Source organism: Salminus brasiliensis, chromosome 22 (genome assembly GCF_030463535.1).
Source record: "Salminus brasiliensis chromosome 22, fSalBra1.hap2, whole genome shotgun sequence".
NCBI lineage: Eukaryota > Metazoa > Chordata > Actinopteri > Characiformes > Bryconidae > Salminus > Salminus brasiliensis.
Genome location: NC_132899.1, coordinates 21,910,625 through 21,923,655, shown reverse-complemented (window position 1 = coordinate 21,923,655; position 13,031 = coordinate 21,910,625). Strand labels below are relative to the sequence as shown.

The 13,031-nt window shown below is 39.9% G+C and overlaps 1 protein-coding gene across 1 annotated transcript; it reads left to right on the top strand.

The window, feature by feature from the left end:
• The first annotated feature begins 470 nt into the window (after positions 1–470).
• LOC140543568 (kelch domain-containing protein 1-like) lies at positions 471–12,661 on the top strand. The gene is made up of 13 exons (XM_072666659.1): positions 471–759; positions 1,213–1,283; positions 1,695–1,812; positions 2,788–2,900; positions 4,337–4,421; positions 4,648–4,746; positions 4,845–4,919; positions 5,633–5,691; positions 9,068–9,180; positions 9,271–9,343; positions 9,433–9,517; positions 11,091–11,170; positions 12,176–12,661. The coding sequence occupies exons 1-13, from the start codon at positions 685–687 to the stop codon at positions 12,315–12,317; spliced, it is 1,188 nt and encodes a 395-aa protein (XP_072522760.1). The 5' UTR covers positions 471–684; the 3' UTR covers positions 12,318–12,661.
• Positions 12,662–13,031: the final 370 nt, after the last annotated feature.

The following is a 13,031-nucleotide window of genomic DNA, read 5'->3' as shown; positions in this document are numbered from 1 at the left end:
ATGCTATCAGCCTTTTAACGTGGATGAAACAAAAGAGCAGTCAACTACAGTGAAAACCTACATTTAATGAAATACTGTGGCAGATTTATTGTAGAACACAGTAAGCCAGTGTGGATTTGGATTTAGACTATTCTAAACATTCAGCGAGAGCAGCAGAGGATAAGGGCTGAGGGAAAAACCCCACAGTTCAACACATTCGCTCTGCGCTCTCTCTCTCTCTCTCTCTCTCTCTCTCTCTCTCTCTCTCTCTCTCTCTCACTCTCTTTCTCTGTCTCTCGCTCTCTCTCTCTTTCTCTCTCTCTCTCTCTCTCTCTCTCTCTCTCTCTCTCTCTCTCTCTTTCTCTCTCTTTCTCTCTCTCTCTCTCTTTTCTCTCTCTTTCTCTCGCTCTCTCTCTCTCTCACTCTCTCTCTTTCTCTCGCTCTCTCTCTCTCTCACTCTCTTTCTCACTCTCTCTCTCTCTCTCTCTCTCTCTCTCTCGCTCTCTCTCTCTCTCTCTCTCTCTCTCAGCTGGGATGAGGTGTCCCTCAGTGTTTCCTGTTAGCATACCCATCCTCACAGTGTAAACACACTCGGCTGATTCCTGTTCCTGCTCTGGTGCTTTCAGTCAGCGAGTCTTGAGCTGCATCACTGACCGAGGGCAGGAGCGCACTGAGCCCCTGCGGAGGAGGAACGCGCCCGGGCTGATGGAGGTTCCAGCTCGAAGTGACCACACGGCTGTCCTGTCTGGAAGCCTGCTGTACGTTTGGGGGGGCTGCCAGGTAGGACGAGCGCGCATCACTGTGATCAGGGCATGTGAGATATAAAATGACAAGGAGAGACCAGACCAGACATGTGATACTGTACACCGGTGACAGGTCTAGCTCTGGGAACCCTGTGGGAAAACACGAGCAGTATTAAGGTACCATGATAAAAATGTGTGGTCACTATTGAATCAAGTCAGTTCAGTTCAAAGGTGAAATGTCCCTGATGTAGCATCTACGATCAGTCCTGATACAACTTTTATATCACGTGTATATTATATTATACATATATTACATATATTATATATATTATTATAGATTGTGTGTTTCTTTTTAATGTACACCTTTAAATCGGGTCAGTGTAATGTAATGGAAAGTTCAGTGCAGATGCTGTGTTGCTTTGCATGCACAAACCAGGCATTTATGAACCCACTGTACTTGTACTACTGCCTCCCCTCTGCTCCTTTACAGTATGTGGATGGAGAAGACGTTGTTCTCCCCAGTGATGAGATCTGGATCTATGATATGGAAAGTGGACTCTGGTGAGGCGAGAAACACATCTTTCTGGTTTTTCTCCAGGGCTAAATTCCAGTCTCATTACCCGTGCCATACCACCAGCGTTACTGAGGCTCCTGTAACTCTTTGATACTAAACACACACACCCACACGCACATACACAGCTCTCTTCAATAAGTGTGTGATCTTTCAAATCCCTGGCTTGTGTCCTACCGCAGTCTCAGGCCCTACAATGGGATAATGAAATCCTTTGAAAGATCTTTTATCGCGTGTTTTTAGCAGCTCATTTTGTGCACATGCCTCTTGGCCTGGTGCATGGTTTTGTTCTGTTGCATGCAGTCATAACAGTGTGGAGCTTCGGCTTGTGCCATTAGTGCAATAACATCGAATGCAAACAAGTGTTTCTGTCTGTGTCTGTGTCTGTGTGTGTGTGTCAGGGCTCGCAGGGGAATGGGTGGGGAGGTTCCTCCTCTGCTCTCTCAGGCGTGTGGCTCATTCCTCCAGGGTATACTCTATGTTTTCGGGGGCTGTGATAGCAATGGCCACACCAACCAGGTGAGCTAGCTTTGGCAGGTATGCATGGAATCACATACCAGTCAAATGAGCTTTGCTGAAACGCCCTGTTGCACTTTCATATAGCACGGTTTACCTGTACTGTCCTAAATCATGGACTTAATAAATTATCTCAGTAAGTCAATTATATGGATCCATTTTATCCTTTTTTTGTTCTTTCCTCAGCATTTTATGTTTAACACACAAAAATGTAGGGCATTCAACACAATGCCTCGCTTGGTATCAGTGATCTTGATCCTTTTCTGATTGCATACCAGCATTTAGTGTAGCCATCCAGCAGAGCAGCTGGGACAGACAGCCCATTAGAGAAGAAGCAGTCTGACGTGTTTGTCGAGGCCTGTTCTCTAAAAGAAAGTGCAACCCACAACTATTTCATGTGACCTGATATGGGTTGAGCGGTGCAAAGATTTGAGCTGAAGAAACATCTCAAATTTAGCCTCCAAATAGGGACAAAACACCAGGTTGCAGTTGTGTTTCCACTTATTGCTGCTGTGATATTAAAACTTAAGGCTGGATTAAAGACCAGCCTGCCTTATGCCTGGCTTATTTTGCACCCAAACTGTTTACATTCATTGCCTCACATGATTCATCAAAGCATCCACAGAAGTTCATCTGGAGGTATAATTTGTTATATGCTCATTTGCATGCTGAGTACATCCTCTATATAACTATTGCACAGGCCAATATCACTGTCACTGATTAACAAACCATAAATTGTGCAGCCCTGCCTCTGAGCCATGAGGAGATGTGAGAAAAGAATGAAAGTATGAAAGTGTGAAAGTTGTACCACTCCCATTATAGCACACAGAAGCCACTGTAAACACATACTGACCACATTCAGCCTGTTACCTAGTTATGCAGACGTTGAGTTGAGTTGAAACCTACAGTACTTTGAAGCATTTTGTGTGGTCTGGGCTTTTGTTTTTACCGTGGTTTAATTTTGTGTTGTTTTGACAGATGTATTGTGTAGACTTGCAGGATGGAAACTACACCTGGAGGAAAATAAAAGGCTGTTTGGGAGCACCTCCCTCCCCCAGAGACAGGCACTCCTGCTGGGTCTACAAGGACAGGTATTAGAAAGGCTCCAATCATACACACACTCTTAGTGATCTCTTTATAATATCAAAAATATAACACTGTATTTAGAGTAAGAGATTATAAACAATATATAGGATATATTCCACTTCACTTTTGGGAAGCTACACTGTACCTGGACAGTGCACTTCTGAACTTCTGTGGATGTAGTCATCTTACAGGAGTCTTTAGTCATAAATATAGTTGAATAAACAGTTTAAACAGTTAAATACATACATAGGTTTATCATTGGGTTATTAATATTAAGAATTATTATTCAATTAAAAATCAAAGCAGATAAAAATAGTAGATCAGGAACCCTGACATCTTTCATTGTGTTTTTGAATGTTTTTGTTCTCCCTCCTGGTAGCTAAACTACAGCACCATTCCCAACCATAAAAACTGTATAAAACAGTGAGAGCTAAACAACCTTACCCTAACCTAAGGCACCGCAGGGTTATTTGTAATACAATGTTACACAGTTGTAACACGTTTGTAACATAATGTTACAACTAAGTTGGAAAGAAACAATGAAACAAACAGATTCATCAGAACCAACTACAGTTAAATCATATAAGTAACATGTATATCTGTTCTATCATGCTGTATTTACTCTTCTATTGTGTAGCCAAAAATAAATGTGTAATGTTCAACACACTTATTTGGATGCAGATCTTGGATGTATTCAAGTTGGAACAACCGAGAACTATTTAAAAAATTGATGTCAGACTTTTCAGTAACTGTTAGTAGCAATTAGAAAGTAAAAAGAAAAGTACTCTGAAGGTCGAAATGAAAATGTAAGTGAAAAGAATGTTTTTTTCTCTTTATAAGTCTATTACAGTTAACCCCGCGTAAAAAGTTTCAGAATCTCTATTTTGCTAAGTTTGTTACACATACAAGGAATTTTACTTGGCGAGAGCAACACATGTAACAAGCACACAGACTGGTAACAAGTATTAAACCACGAGAGAAAAGTACACTGAACAATAAATAGAATAAAGAAAAGTAAAGGAATAAAGAGCTGAGGGAGCTAAGAGAGATGTAAAAATCTGTACTTGTACAAATATGAATACATTAAATCCATAAGTATCCTCGTGCTGCTTTAGGCTGAATTGTTCATGCTCAAAACAATATTTTACATTATTTTCATATGTTGCAGTTTTAAGAATTTTATGAATATTGCTCAAATACTTCAAAAAGTACTGCGAACTGCATTTTGGGTATTATAGATTTTAAGAGGTTAAATTACTGCAAAACAAACAAACACACAAACACACTGTTGCTGATTGGTACAACTGAAGGTATACTGCTTGTATATCTAGTTTCAGTTAGTTTCAGTAATCAATGATGAGGTGCAACCAAACCAGAACTATGTATGTCAGAGTGGATGCAGGCCTACTATAAAAGATACATCTGTGTTTGATTTGTTCAGGATCATCTACTTTGGAGGATATAGCTGCAAAACAGAGCGAGAGGACAGCAACTTCAAACGTTTCACTGTAGATGAGACATCGTGGGTATGGAGGAAATTTACTTGATTTAGACGAGTAGAGTTTTGTACTCTAATAAAATAATTACAACAAATAAAGTTAACATTCCAACAGTTTTGTCTTTCATGTAGTTTTTGACAGTAATTGTGTTGACATACGTTATTAATGTGGCAGTGTTGTACGGATTTGCCATACGTTACTTTTTTCATTAGTCTTTGTGAGACTCTTTTGTAAGACATTTTTTTCTTCATAGGCAATGATTGGCAACGAGTTTTTCCGCTACTGGGGTTGGAATAATGAAGTTCATATGTTTGAACCCGGCATTGCCACATGGACTGAACCACAAACAAAGGTGAAATGACACATGTTAGCAAATACAAAAAAAGAAGAGAATAACAAAGGAACTGCTGATATTATAAGCATTTAATGAGATTGTTGTCTTAATGGCAGGGCCAGCCTCCTGAGCCAAGATGCTCCCATGCTAGTGCCACCCTGGGCAGCAAAGGCTACATTTGCGGGGGACTGGTGAGTAGATGAGCTCTGTGCTGGATTTGTGTAGGATTTAATTCTTTACAAACAAATCTTACATCAGCCCCACTTAAATTAGCAATTGCATGCCATGTACACTCTATGGACAAAAGTACTGGGACACCTGCTCATTCTTCTGAAATCAAAGATATTAAAAAGAGTTTACCCTGCTTTGGGATACGTTAGAGTAACTGTCAAGGGAAGGCTTTCTACTAGATTTTGGAGCATTTCTGTGAGGATTTGATTGCATTCAGCAACAAGACCAATAGTGAGGCCAGGATGATCACCACCCCATCTCATCACCAACGCCCCAACTCATCTAATTCAAAAGCATTGGAGGGAGCACCCTCCATCATTCCAGACAACAGTGATCCACTGCTCCATAGCTCAGTGCTGGGGGGGCTCTATACTCCTCTAGCCCACTCCTGGCATTAGACAGGGTGCTAACAGGTTGATGTTTATCTGCTCCAGAGAATCTTATTCTATTGGCAGTACTTCTCTATGGGGACTAGATAAGCTGTGTGTGTCCCTTTGCAACTTAAATGGCAACTTAAAGTAGCTGAATGCTTTTACAAGAAGGGGCATCCACAAACATTTGGACATGTAGTGTGGTGTAGTTTGCATTGGATGTTTCATTTTAAGGCTGCAAAAGCTGGCTGGTCAAACATTTCGCTATGGAAAATATTTACAAAAACCTCTTCTCATTGCAGGAAACAGAGACCATAGACATTCACTGTTTAGACCTGGTCACATGGACATGGAGCCAAATGTGAGTAACGTCCCTGCCTTTTTCCTGAGATGGCATAATTAGCCTGCTACAGTATAGGGAAGGTTTTGTTATGTCTAGACCAGCTTATAGTTGGTGAAAGATCAGACACATGCATCAACATTACTGAGACAAGTGTTTAGCTAAAACCAGCGATACATTTAGCATACCACTGCTGCCATAGAGAGATAGTGCTGTACGTATGATGGAGAATGCTGAACATTATGTTTATATATTATGGGTCCCAGTATAAGAACAGGTCAGAGACCACCCAAAGCCCTTCAGTCAGGATAAATCACATCCTTTACATCACGTATTGAGACAAACTTTATGAACTCCTTTGCTGCTGTTGGCGGCTGAAGAGCAGTGAAAATGCAGTTGCAATACTGTAGAGTGAGAGCTGCTGGTCTCTCAGCAGTAGGACCATGTTTGCAAATATTGAAGCCACAGTTACTATTTGCATACTGCCTTGTCTTGCACAGCCTGACATGAAAGTTGCATGTTAATGATTCACATGTGAACACACTGTCAACAAACGGGTTGTAAAATTGACACACAGGAGACTGTAAAACTGGGTTTTAAATCACAAACCATATAAAAAATAAAAAGACTGTACTGTAGTCATACTTTAAATCCTGCTGAGAATTTAAATATTACATGATTTAAATATTTCAGGATTTCAAAAATGAATACAATATTTTACATGGACACAATTCTGGCCAAAATTACTCAGCATTTGAAAGCAATTGTGTTGATTTGTTTAATTTAAGTGTGACTATTTGCCATATTTAAAGTAATTTTCTCTGCATACTTTAACCTCCTTTCACCCTATTCTTAAATGATTAGCATCCCCCATGGCCATCACAGAGCAGATAGTATTTGGGTGGTGTGTCATTCTCAGCAACGCGGTGACACTGACATGGTGGTGGTGTGTTAGTGTGTGTACGAGTGGAGCAGATACAGCAGTGCTGCTGGAGTTTTTAAACACTGTGTCCACTCACTGTCCATAATGTCCCCTATAGACTCCCCTACTGAGTTGGTCCACATTGTAGATGTAAAGTCAGAGACAGAAGCTTGTCTGTTGCTGCACAGTTTGTGTTGATCATAGACATAATACTGTAAATGGACTGTAGTGTGCAGTTACACCTTTGTGCAAATTGTACTTAATTAGGAAATGGTGTAATTGGATTAGTAGTAAAGGCAGCTTTTCCAGCACCAACATAGCACTGGTTTTGTAGGAACATCTGTTTATGGTAAGTGCATTTGGAGCACGTTAAAAGACTGCAGTAGTTTGCAGTCTGTAATTTGCAGTTTGTAGGGTTTAGTCACAGTGGTTATCCAGTGATGGCTCTGTTGAACATTGATTAACACGTCTGGATTGTCTGGCTAATAAGTTATTGTGGTCTCAATTCATGTCTGAATCTGAGGATTTTGACCTCTTTCCTCCATTGTTCAGTCTTAAGAGGAACATACTGGTGGTTCTGTAACTTGCAGAGCTTCTGCGCCTCCCTTGTCTGAAAGAATGAGAAATTCCACACAAGGTGTCTAATATTGCATGGTGGTTAATGGATATATAAACAAAGGCTAACCATGAGGTTTATGAAATACTGAAAGTACAAAAGTGATACAGGACTGATACTCTCACAGTAGTAATCATTTGAGCTCTGTATATCAACACTAAAGCCTGTCTAATTTTATAAGATAAAAAAAAGCTGTGATAGCTCTGCTATTGCTAGATTGTATATACTCTATACAGGTAGACAGATAGAAAAAGGATAAAATGACTTGTGAAACTATTATAGTTATTTCACTAGTACGTTCACTAGTATGTTATAGTACGTTTCACTAGTACGTTCAACAGTACGTTGTGGTTTAATGCATGTTTCTAAATCTTTCATAGAGAAAGCCCAGTACCCAGTTTGTAGTACATATTCAATATTCATTCTGACCATAAACTAAAAGCTATGTTAATTTCTATTTATGTAAATGTTATAAAGTGTAAAAACACACTTAAAAGAGAGATACCTTGCTTTTCTAATATCAAGATCTAACACCATATTTCTAACATTTAACATAATAGAGTTAATCTGATTTTGACAATCTTACTCTTACAGTGATCACTGTAATGCCCACTCAGCAACAAAAGAAAAGGAGGACTTAGGCCCTTAGGACTTGCCAACAATAAGGCTATGTCTGGGAAAATTGGCAATCAATCAAACCATGAAAGTTAAATATACATACTAGGAAAGATGGCCCACAGGGAAAACACAGCACACTGATGGTAGATAATGCAAGGGTGAAATTAAAGCCCAGTATGCAAATAGATGGAGCCTGGAGCCAGTGGCATAGATAGTGTGTTTTACTCTACAGAGTTACACTGACCAAACAAACAGTTAACAAAGATAACTCGCTGTAGCTGCCTGAAACAACCCGGCAGAGTTTCACAGAGTTACACTGAAGAAAGGTTCACATTAGCATATTTATAGAGCAGAGTGGTTACAGTTAAGGTGGGTCTTCCACTGAAACTGCTTTTTTTGGCATAGCCTAGCATATTGCTGTCTTCTCTCTGTGTCCTCTCAGCACAGTGTCGCGGTTTATTACCAGAAGAGATTGTAGACAAGATAGTTTTTAGCCTAGCTCGGATACCAACTTGCTTCCCTTTGGGGCTTTGAAATGGGCCCGTTTAACATCTCATGGTTATGCCTGAATACATTTACAATGAGGAGACAACAGAGGTCCTCTTTTTCCACAGACATGTCTACTTTATGGGATGGGAAAATTGTGTCCGGCTGGGATTTCACATTGATTTTACGTCAGTGTTTGTTTCTATAGTCGCCACACATTTTGTGTGAAGCTTTAAACAAATCTGTTTTAGCCCCACCTTCTCACTGCCACTATTGGTTTACATGTACCTGCATCTACAGAAACCACTGGTCAAACTGCTTCCCACCACAGCTGGTTGGCCACAGCCTAAAAATGTGTAAACGTAAATATTAATATAAACACTAATCAGTTGAAATATTGCTGTATTTCTTATTTTTTTTACATTGGCATTTTGTTAAGTGAAATGAAAAGAGATGATTTGGTCATATTGGTCAGTTGGCCTGCTTGAATCCCCCAAGACACAATATCCTAACCACAATGAACACCCGTGTGTCCCCAGTGTTCTCTTTTTTGGAAACCAAAATATGGTCACCCTACATTATTTAACTATGAGAAGGCAAATACAGTTTCCGATCTAGGGCTACTTTAATGCTTTAAACTCTGACATAAATTTTAAGACTAATTTTGAGTAACTACTGTAAATGATTCCTAAACAACCATGAAACTGCTTTCAAGGTGTGTGTCTGTGTGTGTGTGTGTGTGTGTGTGGTTTCAGGGAGTCTGTGGCCACTCCTATGCCCAGGGGCCGCATTTTACACACCATCACCCCCACCTCACACAGCAAGCTATTCCTCTTTGGAGGCCTCAGCACCTCTGGACAGGTTCTCAGTAAGTGCAAAGCCCGTAGGCTTTCTTCGTGTATATACTGTATATATGTGTCACCGCAACACCTAAATGCTGTAAATCATCCCTGTTCAGATGATGGCTGGGAATTTGACACTGTAACAAGAGAATGGAAAGAGAAGGAGCATCCTCATAAAGACAAGCCCAGGTAGGATCCATACAGTGTAGGTGGGCTTTTGGTGACCTTAGGAAAGAAAACCTGGTTTTGCTTTCTTGAATGACTGTGTTTGCCCTTAGGTTGAGACATTCCGCAGTACAGGGGAAAGACAATGACGTGGTGATTTTTGGAGGAAGCCACGACTATGTCCTGATGGTGGATTCGGTATGTATTTTCCCATAGAAACTGCATCAAGAAATGCAAGTACATGAGATCCATTCAGAAAAAACAATACGATATTACAAAGACATTGAACAGTTTAAATCTTATAGCTGGGACCTATTTGTTAGACGTTTTCTCACTGTGTGAATCTACCTGGTACTTTTAAAAGCAGTATTTGTTATGATCCATAATGAATTTACTTCCAATATCTTTTATTAATACAACAAATGGAGGTGATGTGGCAAGTCAACTGCAGGGTTTTGCAGTGGGGCTGTGGTAGTAATACGTCTTACCCTCCCTAGTAGCCTTGATAAAGTGGGCACCTTGAACTCGCAGAGTGGGCAGGTTTAGCGTGTGGGCCTAGCATTTTACATGTAGGAATTTACCCAATTCATCAGCAGCAGCCGTGTTGTAGTGTTATCAGTAACTCAAACTAAACCTGTTGTGGTGATCTTCCATTCCTCTGCTACAATTTTTTTTATCAGCTTAGCCATATCTGCACCCGTGTGGCTCTCCTCTCATTCACTCATTTTGGGGCACATGAAACTTTGGTCTTGGTCTTGTTGTAGAATGCAGGGAACGCTGTGTCAGTAAAATATCTTCAACGCTACTGTATCTCAGTATATATAGTATATATATCAGTATATATCTCAATATACGCAATATAGTGCAAAAGCCCTGGTTCTCAATAAATGAATACATATAAAGTTGTCATTCTTTTTGCTCTTTCCGAGCTTTGACACAGCTTGGTTGATAGTTCTTTGGTTGACTTCTTGTAAGCTTCCACCCAACTAGAAAATGAGGTTTCTCATGTTTGGTGTGATTCCAAAATATTTTGGTTAAGTCAGACAACTTGCATATAGTGTGGTTTCTGTCCAGGTCAGTTTGGCCTTCGACTTAATAAAAGACTAAATGCTTCCATATAATACTAGCTTTTAATGCAGATTTGTCGCTCAGCCATCTTGTGTCTCTTTAATGTGCACGCCCCAGACTGTCCGAGCTCTGCACTTGCACATTTTAATCTGCATTCTGTTAACATTGTTATCAGTTAACTCTTTTCTTAGATGCATCTTGATGCAAATGATACTGTATCAATTCACAAACGTCAAAAACAATTTTTAAAATGTTATGTCCTGTTATGGAAGATTTAACTCCCTTAAAAAGCCTACGGACCACCGGCAGGCCGAAAGTGTTATAACAAATGCCTGTTACCAAAGAATAGCCACACCAGTTCTCTACAGAAGTCCCTGTACTTACTGAATAATATGCCTTAGTGTGTAATAGGGCCTTGGAGCGTTAAGGGGTTAAAGTGGGAAGTTGCGTGTGTCAAACTGCTCCAAGCCATAGAGCAGTGAAACAGTACTGTCTAAGGTGAAGGCTTTATGCTTGTTTATTATTATTATTATTATTAATTGGTAAAAACTTTCACTGCTTTAACATGCATCTACTAAACATATTGCAAATGTTTCTGAATGAATAAATGCTATAAACAAAATGCATATAAATAGTTTACTGACTTTTTATAACACCATACATTGCAGTAAGCATTTGGATTTCTACTGTTCCCATCACTCAGGTCACAGTGCTCCGGTGTCCATCTCAGAGCCATTGTAGAGATATTCTGGTGTTTCAGACTCAGCCATACTCCCTCTCCAGGTAAATGCTACCACAGACTTCAGCATCCATAATGATGGATTGAGTTTTACTGGCAAAATGTTAGATTTTGCTTAACCAGTAACTTTGAAATGGAATCTAGCCAGTTTAGAAGTAGCCTATATATTTCCAAGATGCACCGACTGAGCAATTTATGAAGAAGACCTTACTTACACTGAGGCTGTAGAGCCCAAAGGAAGGCCTATGCACAATGTTGCATGATATGGATTCCACAAGATCTTGGAAACATTCTTTCAAGATTCTGGTCCATGTTGACAGGAATGCCTCACACGGTTCCTGCAGATTTTTCAGGAGCACTTTCATGATGCGAATCTCCAATTCTACCACATCCCAAAGGGGTTCTGTTTGATTTAGATCTGGTGTTTGGGAAGACCACTGAAGATCTCGTCATGCTCATGAAACCAGTGTGAGATGATTTTACTTTGTGACCTGCAGCATTACCATGTTGGAAGTAGCCATTAGGAGATGGGTAAATAAAGGGATACACAGCAACAATACTCTAATAGGCGATGACTGATATTAACAGCCCAGTGAGGCAAGAAAACATTCCTACACCATAATACAACCTCCACCAACCTGGACTGTGGACACAAGGCAAGTTGAGTTCATGGATTCCTGCTGTTGGTGCCAAATTCCTACCCTACCATCTGGGTCACCTGAGCAGAAATTAACATTAATCACACCAGGCTACGTTTCTCTGTCCAGTTTGGATGGGCCTGTTGCCACTGCATCCTCAGCTCTCTGTTTTTGGCCAATAGAAGTGGAACCCAACATGGTCTTCTACTGTTGTAGCCCATCTGCCTCAAAGTTTGATGCGTTCTAAGATGCTCTACTGCTTACCATATTTGTGAAGAGGGGCCATCTGTGTTACTGTAGCCTTTCTGTCAGCTTGGACCAGTCTGGCCATTCTTCATTGACCTCTCTCAACTCTCTCAGTGTGTGTTTATATATGTCTCTCTGATGAATTTGTTTTTTTGCTTTTTATAGATTATGTGAGGACTGCATAGGAAAACATGCTTCTACTCTGCAGGCTTTATGTTTACCTCCAAGAATTCAGGAAACTCTTCACAAGAGGATGTCCTACTTCAGAACACTGACCAAACTGGAAGAGAAGACCACTATTACATGAGCACACACTGACTTTTGTACCACCATTGTATCCGCTTGGTTGGTCTGCTGTTTTGAGGCCATTTAATGGCAAGTTTTTTTACTCTTGCGAAACAGATAATTAAGGGATACAATGATATAGGAATTGTGGATCAATGCTAATCCATAATGATTTATAAAATGTAGACTTTGACTAGATCCCCCCTGGATTAGCATTACAGAGAAATGTACTATTCTTTAATACTTTGAAAAGTTTAAATAAATCATTTTAAGCAATTTTCTGCCAGTACAAATCTGTATTTCATGTACTTCATTTACATTGAATGACAACAGCTGTGCCTTTACTTTATTGGAATGTGTAATCAATATGTTTATTGAAGATTGTATTTTATGTGTAAATGTTTATTTTATGTTGAAATTACTAGGTTTAAATTTGTATTTTCCAATGAAAAAAATAAATTACAATACATGTCTGGAATTCCATGCCATTGTATCAGGAAGGCTAAACTTATAATATCTACCTTCTAAAGCAAATGCTGCAGCCAAGGTAGGCTACATTTCTCAGCCGCTAAGTCAAAGAACTGCTATTGCTAGAGGCAGAAGCTATCCAACGCTTGGCATTATGCTTGGTGGCGTAATGCTTGCACGCAGGGGAAACCCATGCCATGAATCACCTGACACACAGTTTTTGTAAAGATGTTAATGCAGAGTTTTAGTACTCTGCAGTCATTGAGTG

Bases quoted from the DNA above. Each gene is read 5' to 3' on its own strand.
- LOC140543568 (XM_072666659.1), top strand. From the start codon at position 685: ATGGAGGTTCCAGCTCGAAGTGACCACACGGCTGTCCTGTCTGGAAGC. The intron at 2,901-4,336 runs GTATTAGAAAGG...TGATTTGTTCAG, and splicing joins TGCTGGGTCTACAAGGACAG to GATCATCTACTTTGGAGGAT. The intron at 4,422-4,647 runs GTATGGAGGAAA...TTTTCTTCATAG, and splicing joins CTGTAGATGAGACATCGTGG to GCAATGATTGGCAACGAGTT.